General features: G+C 40.1%; 1 protein-coding gene across 7 annotated transcripts in view; it reads left to right on the forward strand.

The window, feature by feature from the left end:
• tanc1b (tetratricopeptide repeat, ankyrin repeat and coiled-coil containing 1b) overlaps positions 1–15,115 on the forward strand; it is a 119,624-nt gene that overhangs the window by 46,457 nt on the left and 58,052 nt on the right. For all 7 annotated transcript variants that reach the window (XM_019352504.2, XM_019352508.2, XM_019352506.2 and 4 more), the window contains 2 exons: positions 9,268–9,401; positions 11,891–12,080. In XM_019352504.2, the coding sequence (XP_019208049.1) occupies positions 9,268–9,401; positions 11,891–12,080 (324 nt within the window). The remainder of the gene's footprint in view (positions 1–9,267; positions 9,402–11,890; positions 12,081–15,115) is intronic.

Genomic DNA, 15,115 nt, shown 5'->3' on the forward strand with positions numbered 1-15,115 from the left:
ATGTATGTGTGTGTTTGCATGCTTGAGTGTGTTTGCAACAGGCAGCCAACAGTCTGGTCGACAGAATTGTTTCAGCTGTGCTCTCGGAGTCCCGTCTCTGTCTCCGTCAGTCAAGACTGAACCGCAGGTCCTGTCCTCTCCTACAATTATGTCTCTCTTCAAATCCCTCATTTTACAGCTCCAGTAAGACCAGTGTCCGAACACTTAACACCTGTTTGTTCATGTATTTATTATCTTGTCAATGTTAAAACAATGGTCAGACTAATCAGGCTAAGCATTAAGTGAATTTGCACCTCCTAAACCATCTGGCTATAATATTAAGCTTGCTCCATTTTAAAATAAACCAGTAGTAATCTTAGTCTCATTTCATCTGCACTGTGTGTGTTACTCATTTGTTAACACTTCTGGAGGCCGTGTCACCCTTTGTGGTGCTCTTTGCACTCTATTATTACTAAACCAACAAATCCCAGCTTATGCAGTGGCTAAATTTAATCAATTATGAATACGCTCGTGAAATTGTATAATCATGGCCAATTGTTCCCAGTTCATAATGATATTCAGCCTGTCTTTGTTCATAATTTGCTCTTCAGGAGAATAGTAACTTTGAGGCAGCAGAAATTAATGCGATGTGATTTTTGTTTTGGCTGGCACAGAGTGATAGTTCTGTGTCTTTCTGTAGCCGATCATGTTAATTGTTCATTCACTCTTTAGCTTTTTGATTAAAATCATCTTTTCACCGCATTTTTCCTGCACTAAATCGTAAAGCTTGATTAGGGTGGTCTGCTCATCTCTGCAGGATCTTGACAGCACAATCTCTTTGGCCCAAAGGGCCGAATCGCCGCGTGAGGAAGCTTCGGCTCTGTTGGTCTAATAGTTAATGAAATGCCATCTGTATCTGCCATTGCAGCAACATTAATAACAGCTGGCGTATGGTGTCCAGCTGAGATGTCAGTCACACTATGATTACTACCTCTATGCCGTCTCCCGCCCCAGATACGCTGTTATCTATAGTCTTGACCTCATGTAATGTCTCGCTGGACGCTCCATCTGTGCCTGCTGCAGATTCTAACTCTGGAATGTGCAATAAGACCGCTCAACTTGCTTCAGGGGGGCACGTCACCTTGTACTTCTGAACTCAAATGGGGAAGCAGGATGCATGTTCTCATTGAGGGTTCATTAAACGGGCTCCACTGTTGTGGTAATGAAACTCCAGCTGCTAATGAGCACCGGCTGGATTGTTTTCTTGGCAGCGAGTGAGCTAAGGCAGCTCCGCGGATCCAGTCTGTTCTACTGATTCCCCCCATTCCTCTGCTGCTCCTCCTCCTCCTTCCGTCTTCATTCTTCTATCACGGAACCACACGGCTGCTATTTCACACCTGCTCATAAACTTCCTCCGGCAGCAGATAACGATGTTGTTTTGTTTTTGCCTCTATTTGCTGTACAGTTACGGGAATAACAAAGTGGTTCCAGCTACATCCCTGGTTTTCCATAACACCAGGGTAGCATAAGATGTAAAGGACAAATCTGATGCTTTACCTAGAACAGGGAGGGTTTTCTTCGGCTAGCCGTTTGACTTATTATCTGCCTTACATTTAGATAAATAAAACTATTTTCCCTAACATGTAACTGACAAAAATGTCAGCTGTCATATCACTGGAGAGCTAGTGTGGCTCCCCTTTCATACATAAAATCATAAACTTAGATGAGGTCCATCCAGGTGGTACCAATTAATAAACTAGGTTAATCAAGGCGAGAAGAGTTAATAACAGCCTTGAGAGTAATGTTCCTGACTGACTACAGTCATCATTTGTGGATGATATTAGAGCCAGTGTGAAATTACAGGATATTTGCTATATTACAGCCAGTTTTATTCCCTCTCACCAACTATTTTGCATCTAGGCACTCTATAGCCTTGTTAGAAAAGTTAGAACTTGGACTCTCCTAATAGCTTTTTATTTCCTTTGTATATACAGACTTCCAATTAGGACTGTAATGAAATGCAGTGTGAAGAGGGTCCCATCCACTGGATTACCCCAAAGCCTTTTTAAATTCTCCCTTAAACTATTGAGTTGATGGAATAAATAAAATGTGCAGGTTTGAGGTGTGTGTGTGTGTGTGTGTGTGTGTGTGTGTGTGTGTGTGTGTGTGTGTGTATATGAGTAATGATAATCGAATGTGAATAATTGGTTCCTGCTCTAATTTGTTATATTTTAAAATTGTTGTTGTTTTTTTTAAAGCACATTTGTCACCCTAGGGTTTGACTGCTCCTGTAATGTGGGATTATTAGGGTGTTGCAGAGGTCTGCAAATTGTTTCACTCTTCTAGGATCTCATTATTTGAATATTATAGCACTCTGAAACAAAGTAGCTAATTATCATTTTGTTTACCTCTTTCCAAAGGTTTTACTTGCCTTTGCACCCAAGTTATAATTGGCAGAGCTTAGTGATTATTAAAAATGTCCTGATAGATAGATAACCTGTATTACTGTGGCACTTATCTTTAAAAATACATTTATTTGACCTTTCAATTACTGATTTATACCGATCAGACATAACATTATGTCCACCAGCCTAACATTGTGTTGCTCCCCCTTTTGCTGCCTAATCCACTGATGGATCGACTTTGCAAAGGTGTTCTTTGGTATCTGGGACCCAGATGTTTGCAAAAGATCCTTTAAGTACTTTAAGTTGCGAGGTTTGGCCTCCATGGATCAAACTTGTTAGTCCAGCAAATCCCACAGATGCTCCATTGGATTGAGATCTGGGAAATTTAAAGGCAAAGTTAACACCTCAAACTTTGCTGTGCTCCTCAAACCATTCCTGAAGCATTTTTGCTTTGTGGCGGGTGCCCATTATCCTGCTAAAAGAGGCCACAGTCATCAGGGAGTATGATTTCCATGAAAGGGTGGTCTGCCTCTCTTGGCTCGCCTTCTTCCCATAGTGCATCCTGGTAAGTGACGCACCTGGTCATCCACTCGCTGTAAAAGAAAACTTGATTCATAGGACCAGGTCACCTTCCTCAATTGCTCCATGGTCTATTTCTGATGCTCACATGCTCATTGCACACAGAGACCACTACAGACCATAAACACCCCACAAGAGCCGCAGTTTTGGAGATGTTCTGACCCATTCTAGCGATCACAATGTTGCCCTTGTTAAACTCAAATCAAATCCTTACGCTTGCCCACTTTTCCCGTTTTTAACAAATCAACTTTGACGACAGAATGTTCTCTCGGTCCCCGATATCCCCCCCCCCTAACAGGTACCATGATGAAGAGATAGTTGAAATGAATAAAACTGTATTATCGGTGGTCATAATGCTATGTCTGATTGGTGCATGTTGGCATATCTCTGTAAGGAGGAGAAGAAAAGAATAACTCCCCTATATATTCGCACATCTTCAGTATGTATTTGGGATACATCTGTGGTCAACCTGGTGTGCCCAAATAAAAAAGCCAAGCAAAAGAGCATTAACATGACTCAAGAGCAGACCTAACCTTTAAAAATAGCAAAGAAGACCAGCAACAGTCCAGTTATCTTCTAATTATATCATCTTAACATGGAAATCAGAAGAACTCTGCTCCCGATAGCATTTAAATAATTAAGTCATAGCAGTATGTTTTCCTTGAGAATCTGCCAAACCACATTTTGACCTTCTAAACTAGTCGGTAAAAAGTCCTTTGTGAATTCAATAAGCTTCATGATATAATTAACAATGAGATACAAAAATTGTCTGTGTTTCACGGATTTTAAGCATCTCAAATTGAAAGCCTTTGGCAGGGGTCACAGAGGATGTGAACCAGGAGTTATTTTGCTCTACACTTGCTGTCAGACTAGAATGGAGTGGTTGTCAGATTTCTCACTACTGCCTGGGATCAGTTTCCTCAGGTGTGCCGTGCCACCAGTTTCTCATTATCTCATAACATTGCTTCAGTTTTTTGCATTCTTCCTCTCTTCATTATTTTACAGATACTACAGTAACACTCAAATGAGCTTAATTCTGGATTGTTAATGAACAGGAGATGTTAATTAACTTCAGCTAGTATCTAAGTGCATCCTACAGCTGTCACAACAATCCACTGCCTAAACATTAAGGATATTTCATGTGAAATGAATGGGAAATAATCACTAGTAACAGGGGTTATTTACTACTTATTATGACTCCAATAACATTCCTTTCAGGTTTATTTATTTAGTGTCAGCTCATTGGGACTCTTGAGTATCTCATGCTAAAGGAAACGGCTGTCCTGTAAGGCTTTAGTTGCTGTCACCTTAGAGCCATTGGAGAATGTAGTTTATAACTGAAAGGCTTGACAAATCAGGAAGAAAAACCAGTGACACAGCTGAGATGCCCTGCAGCAAGACACCCAGCAACAGATAGTACTTCCCTGTAGCTTATAGGTGAGCAAGTAAGGGCAAAACAGCACATAAGCCATTTTTTTCTATTCATGAGCTGCATCGAATTGTTTTTTGGGCTTTTTTTTTTTTTTTTTTTTGCCTGCCTGTCACATTTGTTGTCATTTTTTCGTGTATTCATGTATTCGTCTGTCACTTTGTCAGTGGTTAATTGACAAAATGGTGAGCATGATGAATAGGCGGTGATGACAACTGTAAAAAAGAAATGGAGCGGGGATTTCCTGCTTCGTATTTGGAATGAAAAGTGAGTAAAAGAGGCCATTCAACTAGAATCCATTTAGAAGTTGTTGACACGCTAGTATAATCAGCAAACCTTCAGCTTTATTAATGCAGTAAATGTGATATGTTTATGTTTATTCATAGATGCATGCACATGATGGACGATGTTACAACTCGCTTGCAAAGTGAAGGTTTTGTGTCAAGCTGTGGGTGAAGTTGGCTGTGCGAGTAAACAATTTTTTGGCACAGCGTATTGATTTTTCCAGAGAGACCACAGGTTAAAAGGGTTTTATTGATTTGGCCCGTGAAGTTTTTATTTGTATGTGCTATGTCGTATCATTATGTCAGTCTTTCTGTCTCTTATGATGTATTCATGTCAGGTCTTTAACAACCCCGGCGCCATTCTGGAGCTGCCGATTGGTCCTCAGAGGCGTGTGGTTTTAAGTGGTTTTGAAGAACCTGTGATGGAGTGGTCTTGTCAGGGCACAGTAATAAAGAGCCGGGTGATCGATTTAATCCAATGACGGAAAAGAAAAAGTTGCGAAGGGAAAAACTGAGTCAACAAACTGGATTAGTTTCTGCACTATATTGCGGTTACGAGAAAACTTTGTAAACCCTTTGGAATTGCCGGAGTTTCAGCGTTGGTCACTCATAACATGTAGTCTGTTCTTCATCTCACAGTTATGGACAAACAATCTCACTAAACTAAAAAGCACACACGCACTCTAACAGCTGTGCTGCTTTTCATGTCTGTATTAAATACACGAGAGTAATCATTCACAGTGCCGGGAAAAAGAGCACATGAAGGGATGATGTGCCGCGAACGAGGCAAAAGTCAAGCTATTTGGCCAAAACAATGCTAAACAGTTCATTCGGATTCGTTTCTACACACCAACAACCAAAACCTCATCTGAAGTGTTAAGCATGCTGGAGAGAACATTTTGGTTTGGGGCTGTTTTGCTACTTCGGGGCAGGAAACCTTTGGAGCGATTGAGGCAACAACAAATTTAAAATTGTATGAAGAAATTTTACAGGAGAATGTCGGGGGAGAAGTGTATGAGATATTGGATTATGCAACAAGTCAGTGACCCTAAGCATACAAGAAAATCAATAACAAGAAGGTTAGAAAAAATATATATTTTACAATAACCAAGTCAGGGTCTTGACCTTATCCCTTGAGACAGATGAGTGCTGCATGACCTGAAGGTGGCTGATCAATGACAGCATATATTGAAAAACTGAACCATTTTTTGTTGGTAGCGATGATCTGATGGAGGTTGTTGCTGCTCAGGGAGATCCTACAAGTTACTAAATTGACAAGTTTTTCTCATATAGAAGTCTCTTGACTGATTGAATAAGCTGGTTTGACAGATGTATGTCTGTAATTATGAGTAAAAATCAAACCAGATTTTATGAGAAATTAAATAGATCCTATCGATTCCAAAAAGAAGCTACTTGCGGTTCCTACCTTAATCGCGAGAGGTTACATCAAGGGTTTGTATTTTAATTTGTAATTGTTTTTATACTACAAGCCCTTCCTGACGCAACCCCAAAGGGATTTGTGTGACCGAGGATCTCTCCCAGTCCACAGCTTACATCATTAAAGCCAGAGCTCACAAAAATACAGTTTTGCCTCTTTTTCTTTTTTTTTCTTTTCTCATCAGCCAGACAATGTTGCACTAATCTCCAGAAGGTGAAGATTTCAACTATGTTTCACAGTTGTTTTCTCTGGCATGTTTCTAGTTTCCTCACATGGTTTGCACCTGTAAAGCTGTTGGTCTCTTAGCATCTTATTCCTAGCTGTTGCAGATCTGTGTTGATAGCCACTATAAAAGCAAAAGACAAGACTCTGACAGGCTAATAATAAAAAAACAACAACCTGTCACTGCCTGTTAATGTACAATAGCCATAAATGTGTGATATGCAATGTGCCCCCTTTTAAAGACCCCAGACCCATTACCACTTTTATTGTCAAATGATTAATATCTGTAACCATCTACTAAAAGTTGATGAAGCGCATACAATATGTGGATGCATACTTGAAATTATTCGACCACAACAGGCACTCAGCATTGATGATACCCGTTCAGAGTGGGGTTATCAAGTTGAATTGTGGATGTTGTGGTAAGTGGGAAATGATCTTGTATGTTATTTTCTTTACACTTGATAATATTGCTGGGTGAAGGCTCAGAATTGACTTATATAATCATTGCGATGTGCATTCAGGACTGAGCGGCGTCTTTGCCTGAGCGATTCTAAAAGGCTCCCCTCAAGCATTTAAATGAGCTGGGTGACATTCCCTATTAACAATTGATTTTCAATGCATAGTTCCCACTTCATGGCATTTGCAATGGAGATGGGGTGATGCAAGTACAGCACACATTAGGTTAGCATTCCTTGTCTGCTACTATGTAGACAAAAGCTTGAATTTATTCAGTATAAAACTTGTAGGCTTGTGGGATAAGAGAATTTTTATTTATATTCATTTATTTTATTTATTTTAGGGCTTGTAGAATATTTAAGTTTTTCTAAATTCAAAGTAGTTCTAAAGGACAGAGCAACTTCTCCTGAAGGCAGTGCCAATAAATAAATATATAATAAAATAAATAAATGCATTAAAGATAGATAAACTTTAAAAAAGACAACCCGGTGGGCAGATGTGTCAAGGGGGTAACATAAATCTTCTGCACAGCCTAAAGTTATGGATACTGTATGAACTGGTCTGGCAGTACTTGCGATGCATATATCTTGTTTAACACGTTTTGTTCTTGGCTGAAGGAGGCAGGCACACGACTAAAGTGCCAGGCCATAAGGGCTAATTCGGTTTCGTACCGAAGCCTTTGATAAATTGCTGGCATGGGGTGTTCTTTGACTAAATCCTTCTTGTACTTACAGTAACACCAGCTGCTTGCATTTTAATTATGATTACATTTACAGGGAAATTCAAGAAACTTTAGTGTTTATTAAATCTGTATTTGATCAGTTGCCGCGGTTTGTGCGTTTTCCTTAATTGGGCACGCTTTGCATGTCTGGAGCCTCTTCTCAATGATAAAAAGCCAATCCAGCCAATCCATGAATTAGAAGCAGTCATTACTTACATTATTGATTAATCTACTGATGATTTAAAAAGGCAAAAAAGTGAATTGTTTAAAATGTCAAAAACAGTGAAAACTGTCACTTCAAATTTGCAGAATTCAGGTTCATTTCTTCAGGAAACTTGTTTTGTTTTACTGAGCTGAAGCAGGATATGACATTGAGTTTTTAGGAAAACAATGAACTCTCACTGAGGGAGCTGATTATTTTTCTGTTGATCGACTAAGCAGTAAAGAGTTCCTCTAGTTAAGTATGACGTGGGTATGACTTCAGGATTGTTTGACTGTGTTTATAAGGCTCAGTGCTTGAACTTCAAACGAGATAGAGAGAGATTAAATTTAGGGTGTTTATTGCCATCTTCAAAGCGGATTTGTCAGCCCCACATTTCACTGATTAGGCCTTTTTCCAGTTTTATTTTGGGTTGCGTGACCCAGTAATTTCACCAGGTTGGAGAACTGTGTGACCTTTTGATTGCAAGACTGGCAATTATGACAATTTATTTACTGCATCATCTGTGTATTGGCATTTGTATGCTATTTGCATGCCAATGATGTTTGTCTGGTGGTCTGATTTTGAATTGACTCAGGCTTGGCAGCACATTATGCCACTGGACTTGTTTGTATTTAATCAGATTTACGGTCAACATTATTAATAGCTGCGGAAGAATGAAGGTAAAGGAGAAAATGAAGAAGAGGAGGTGGAAGAGGTGCTGCCAGAGAGATGAATAATAAGCTTTTTGTACCTCGGACATTCTCTCTCTCTCCCGCCATCTCCATCATCAGAGTATGCTTGCCTTTTTGACATCACTAAATTGCAGCATCCACATTTGAGTTGCTATCCACAATGGATTTTGACGATAAACCCAGTATTTTGCATACACTCTTATTATTTGTCTACCTTGTTTTTGGTTTAATATGTAAAAAAAAAAAAAAGGTCAGTTTGTGTAAACAGAAAATAGATTACAAGTTGTCTCTTCCTTGTTGATGGCACCCCAAGCTTGAAATTGCAATCTAAAGTAATTTTAAGGCTTGAGAATGAAGACCACAGACAGTTCAAGTTGTGCTGCAGGAAGCCGAGGTCCACTCATTGATATTCAGAGACTCTATGAGTGAGAGCTGTAAACAACCCGAAAGCCCTGGAATTGGCACTCGAGGCATGTTGTAGGGCTCACTCACTCACTCACTCACTCACTCACTCACACCCAGTCTCCGCTTCCTTACAATGCTGGATATTCACATGTATTCACGTTCTTTTAGAACACTCACACACCAGCCGTGGCCGCACACGCTCACTCTCTCTTTCTCTTTCTTGCACTCTTGCTCTCTTTCCTCACCTTCTCTGGGTCTGCACCACATCAGCAGCAGCTGGGAGAGTGCAGCATAGCATTTCAGAGCAGTGCCGAGGAGGGCAGGGCCGGCAGCGTGGCCCTGTGTGGGGCATCCAGTGTAGAGAGGGAATCTGCCTGCTAGTGTTAAGCATTTGTGTCTCTCTCTCTCTCTCTCGCTCTCGCTCTCTCTCGCTCTCTCTCTCTCATCTGTAGATCTGCAAGCGGAGAAACAGCCAAGCTCCTCCTCCCCTGCCACTCAGGAACTGATGACAAGACTGGGCTTTTTACTGGGAGAAGGGATCCCGGGTACGGCACGCATACCTATGGACGACAAGAATGAAAAGAAGGTATTTCATTTTCTCCCTCCCCTCCAGCTCCCCACCGCACCACCAACAGCAGCTGCTGCCATCGCTGCAGCACACACAGAGAGATAGAGGACAGAGAGAAAGCACAAGGGGAGAAGCTAGTTGTGACAGTGTTTCACTTGAATGGATTTTTTTTTTCTTTTTCTTTTTTTTTCTTTTTTTTGCAGCTTGATTAATTTTTTTTTTTTCGTGTTCATTATGGATGGGGTTTTAAGAGGCACCTCTGGAACTTGTTTTCTTGGGACCTCAAGCAACGGTAACTGTCACACTGTTTTGTTTGAACTGTTCAATCTGTCCTGAAGAAAAGTAACTGCCTATTCAAAATTGGCTGCATGTGATTTTATTCCTGTGCATGCTTTTCAGCGCGGCATGTTAGTCTCCCAGTAACTTGAGTGCTATTCCAGGGGCTCTTGAGTGCGTAACAAGAGTGTCTGAGTCCGGGTACAGAAATAGAGTTGTGTTAGGTCTGAGCCTCAGTTTGTTTGGCTTTACTAATTAAGCTGGGCTGTGTGAAGAGCAGAACCCAACACGTTATGTTTTCATCTCGTGCCTTGGACACATTTTGACACTGAAGTAGCAATTCTAGGAATGCGAAGACTTAGAAAGCATTTTATGAATTGTGTTCAGTAGTTGGGATGTGAAAAGAGGAGACGGGCGGTCTGACTCTATGTAGATCTGTGTTCTCAGAGTTCATGTGAAGAGCAGCACGTTATTGTCATCTGTCAGCAATCGTCTTTTCCACCATACTGCTGTTTTACAATGTGCCTTTAACTGTGTTTGTTTTTAGTTTTGCCTCACAGAAAATTAAATGTCAATCAGGTGTTAGACTTACTGTGTTTATTGGGTGGGGCACAGCCTGGAGACTGGAAGTTGACTTAGAAAATTTTATATAGTTATATTAGCATTCCTCAAGATATTAGTCATGCTGCCAGTCATTCTCCCTATTCTTCATCCCATTCTTCTTCCCTATCAGCCTGCCTTTGCACTAGCCTATGATCTAGAATGAATCAGTCACACTTGGATAAGCATAGGTGAGCTACTTTTTTGTGAACTCATGTTCATGTTTCACAACACTGTTTTTTTTAGGTTGCCAGTCTGCCACACCCAATATTTTTCAGTAATGCAGAAACATGTATAAAAAACGCTGTGCTGTACCAGTACTGATGTTAACCAAATATTAATATCATGTTAATGATAAACATATGATATTATAAATGATTGCTCTTTTTGTATGGTTTTTACAGATCTGGTTACATTGCCAAGTCAATAATTTGCCAAAAAGACAGAAAAAAAAAAAAGAGTTAGTTATGAATTTGACCAATAGCATTTTTCTACTGTCATTTTGGCCACAATAATTGTGTTGTGTATAAATATTGTGACAACCCTAGTTGGGGAAATGCACATCTTATTAGTACCTACTTGCAGTAGCATAACAGTAACATAACTGCGAGTAGTATAACAGTCTACTAGCAGTCTGTTATGCTTGCGAAACCAACTATGGGTGAAAGCCACCCCACCCCCCCAGGCAACAAATAAATCTCCAAAAAAGGGTTTGGTTTATTCTACATGGGGAATAAACCAAATTTAATTTTATTATTTAATTCGAGCAGGTCTCACAACAGTAGGAGTCTTTTATTCATGCAGTGAATGATAAAACGTCTGCATGTAATTATTTCTCTGATTTGGCTTAGAACCTAACAAACTCTGCTAAGCTGTATTAGGGACCATCTTTTGTGTGTTTTTGATTGTAATGTCAGTGCTTTTGTATGCTAAATTAATGGAAAAGTTCAATTTTCGTAATTTTGTAATGAGACGAGGGCAAAAATTGCTTTAAAACCTACTAAGTCATAATCAGTTGTTGGAAGGTGTTGCTTTGCATCTCATTGGGGCAATGATAGGCTACACTGTATTGTGTTTGGATCCAGTTAAAGGAAGATGGGGAAACTGGACAAACCAGCTTTAATTTGGATTTCTACGGTTGTCGGTTATCTCAGACAAAGATTTAGCTGTTGTATGGTTGTCAGACAGGCTTGATGACCTAAAAAAAAAGGGTGTCTATTGTGTTCACACAAACTAAAGACTACTTCCCTTGTGAAATACTCTTCAGACTTATTTTGGTTCCTCTAGACATATGAGTGTGTAATTTTTAAGCCTTGCTCCATTTATAGTGCTTATGGCCTTCGGCTTGTGTGTCATGCTCGCATGTAAAGCGCTTGTTTATTTGCAAAGGAATTTTTTGCATTGCTTTCACATGATCCAGGTCAAAGTAGACAGTGATTTTTCTCAATACTCCTTCCAAATAAGGTTGGAAAATTATTTTTTGTTGCTTTTTTTTTTCTTGTCTTGTTGCTCGGGCTACAAAAAAATGTGAGCTTGTTGCCAGCTGACTTCATTCTTCATTGACATATTTGATTAGTAAAGTACATTCTTGGTGTACCTTAACCCCCTTTTTTCATCTCTCTTCTCCGCAGTGCTCTCTGACTAGCCAGGGCATCAGCCCCTGCTCCACACTAACAAGCAGCACGGCGTCTCCCAGCACCGACAGCCCATGTTCCACCCTAAACAGCACCACGAGCCGTCCCCCACTCAGCCGCTCCAGCCCCTGTGGGACCATCACCAGCCCCAGTTCCACGCTAGAGAGCAAGGACAGTGGGATCATAGGTGAGGAGGAAAAGACTATTTAATAGCTCCCACATTATTCTCAGATTGCAACTTTTATGGTACAAGAAAAAGGTTTAGTTTTTAATAACAATGCACACCATACATGTCATCTAGAAATATAGTTCAGTTTATTCAAGTAAAATGTAAGTCTCATTTTTGCATTTGTGATTTTTCTATCATCTTGGGATTTTTAGACTTTAGATTAGCTGTTTGTGTTGTCAATGGCGAAAATGCTCAGTGTCCATGTTTCTGTGCTCTGTAGTGAACAATGGGTAACCCACCATTAGTAGATCCAGTCAATCATTCCTAAACTGCTTGTTTGAAAAGAACCCCTCATGCTATTTATCCTGCAGTCGCATTACCACAGCTAACTTTTCCCCTTCCTGTGGAGCAGTGACATCTTGTCCAAGTTGATTGAATTACTTGTTCATTAAAATACTTGTTTCTTTTGTTTAGTTTGAGAAGATTCACGGAATTCTTAAAAAAATACTTAACTTTCTTTAAAAATAAAGAGTGTTTCTTTGGTGAAATGCTCTAATGGAGTGCAGTACTGGTTAATACTGAAAGTACATGTTCATCACCTGTTTCCCCCTTAAGCAGTGTTAGTTTAATGTGAACTGCTGCCTGTGGGTGTTTGCAGTTTCTACCTACTGACACAGCTCAAGTCCTCAAAGGTGGCCTGTAGAGTTTTGACCTGATGTTGATCTGTGAAGCAGTGTTTGCATAAGTGCTGTTGCACTGATGCCTGGCTTCACTAATGTGCAAATTAATATAACATTGCTCCAAAATGTGTATGCCAGCTAAAAATGTAACACCATTGTAGTTATTAAAGATGACAGTTTTTTAAGGAAGCAAAAGAAGATCAGATGAGATGAGCATGATGTGTCTACTGGAAACAAGTTCAAAGAATTGTCTAATAATGAGTTGCTGTACATCCACACTGTCTGACATATTTTACCTTTCCAAATAAAGCAGGTACAACAGATTTATATACCAAAACAAATGTCAGGAACTTCATCAGATCACAGGGCATTGATCCTTTTTCTCTTTTTTTACTCATCTCTGGAATTTTCCTTTTGTGTTGATCTTTTGCTCATACCAAGGCTGCTGGCTTGGGGCTGGCTATGAGCTCTGGATAGCTTTAACTTTAACAACATCTTCTTCGTTACCTTCTTTAAAATATTCCATGTTCAGCTGGGTGAGGGTGATTTAAGGGTCTGTGGAGTTTGATGTTGGAAACACAGTGAGGCGGTTTGCCTCTGACAACATGTTAGTGTGTGTCTGTGAGTGTGTGCCTATATGTCTGTGCCGCTGTGCACATATATGAAACTAGCTGGCTTGTAATCAGACATACTGGAAGCTGATCAGCCAGTCACTACTCCATGTCGAGAAGTTGAATATCGTCTGATTCCGATCCCTGGCCAGTTGATCGGTCCATTTGTACTTTGTACTAAGGATCTGACAGATTAAACAACATTTAATGTCGACTTTGAAGGATATTTGAATACTCCATATGGGGTAATGTCTGTAGAAGTTCAGGGTTGCCCTGCATGTGTTAAAAAATGTCTTACTTTGTTCATAATCTAGCAGCTGAACACAGGTCAGAGGTGGAAGTAGGTGGCACTTAATTGTCATTTAAATAAATGACCTTAAATCAATTTTCCTAGCTTTGATTAAACTGCTACTTTTCTGATCATCTCTTTTAATCCAAATTACATAAATCTAAGTATATTTTTTCAGTGAAAACAATTTCTTTTGTGCATACCTCAGAAATACGGCCACACCATTGCCTCCTCATTTAGTTTGCATGGATCTGTGCAAATTAGTCCCCACCTCACCCTTTCAGCCATGTGCCCTGCATGACTGAGCAGCTTGGTGCGAGATGCACTAGTAGCACAGCTCATAGCAATGACAAAAATGTAACACCAGCCTCCGATTTATCACTTGTAGCTTACCAGTGCCTGCACTGGTTTCTGACTTTGATGAGAACATTAATAATACCAACAGCTCTGCTGTTTCCTTAGTAGTCTATTAGTTTGCACTTTAGCATGTACACCAGTCCCCTTTGCAGGATTGCTTATAATCACTAATCACTTCCTGTGAAGCTCTTCTAATTTTAATTTGCTATCTGACTTGCTTCATCTGCACTATGAGTTAGAACAAAGAAAACACACCTGTGCAGTGTCAGTCACTACTCATTTTGTGAAACCTTTTGGGATCGAATACCATCTGTGTCACATTATATTCATCCTTCACCATGTACGTCATTGGGTTTAGACAGAGCTGTTTCGGTATGAGACGGCGTTAAGGTGACAGTTGCCACAGTGTGACGTTGTGCTGTATCTGTAGTAATAGCCCTGTAAGACGTCGGGGGATTTACTCAAGCTGACAGGAAGATGGCATAGTCTATTGATGCATTAATTCAACTGCCGTTTCTACTCACAAAGCCTCCAGTGCCTATAAAAATGCTGGGATTCCATTCTGAGTGAGGAATGAATAGCAAATTGTAACTCTATGATGCTGTATTTACCCACCGTTGAACTTTTTCCCCCCTTTTTCCCCCCTGACTGCACTGCTAGACTAGAGGACAGGGTGCCAGAGTTTTAAACTTTTCCCTTGCCCTGATATTTGTCTGATAGTCTTGAACTAATAAGAATATCAGACTTGCTGATGAAAATGATAGTAATGCAGGAGAAAGTAATGCATGCCAAAGCAAGATCCAACACAACAGTTTGGATTTCCAATGCTCCAGAGTTGACATAAATGATTACCGTGATTCAGTCATTCTGCCCCCCAAAGCAATATCATTGGTAACGTGCTGAATAATTTATGTAAGCTGTGATATAGTATCTTCCAGCTTGCAGCTTTGACACCACCCAGGATAAGGCGTGCATTGGTGCCTAATGTGTTGCTGTCAGTTGCACGCAATTACGTTACTTTAGTTAACTCAGAATTAGTTTAGTGAGAGAATGCCATCTCTGCAAGTGTGGTTCTTAACTTCAGTAAGCAGGTTTCAGGAAAGTTAGTGAAACGAG

This window comes from Oreochromis niloticus, linkage group LG16 (assembly GCF_001858045.2).
Source record: "Oreochromis niloticus isolate F11D_XX linkage group LG16, O_niloticus_UMD_NMBU, whole genome shotgun sequence".
In the NCBI taxonomy this organism is placed as follows: domain Eukaryota; kingdom Metazoa; phylum Chordata; class Actinopteri; order Cichliformes; family Cichlidae; genus Oreochromis; species Oreochromis niloticus.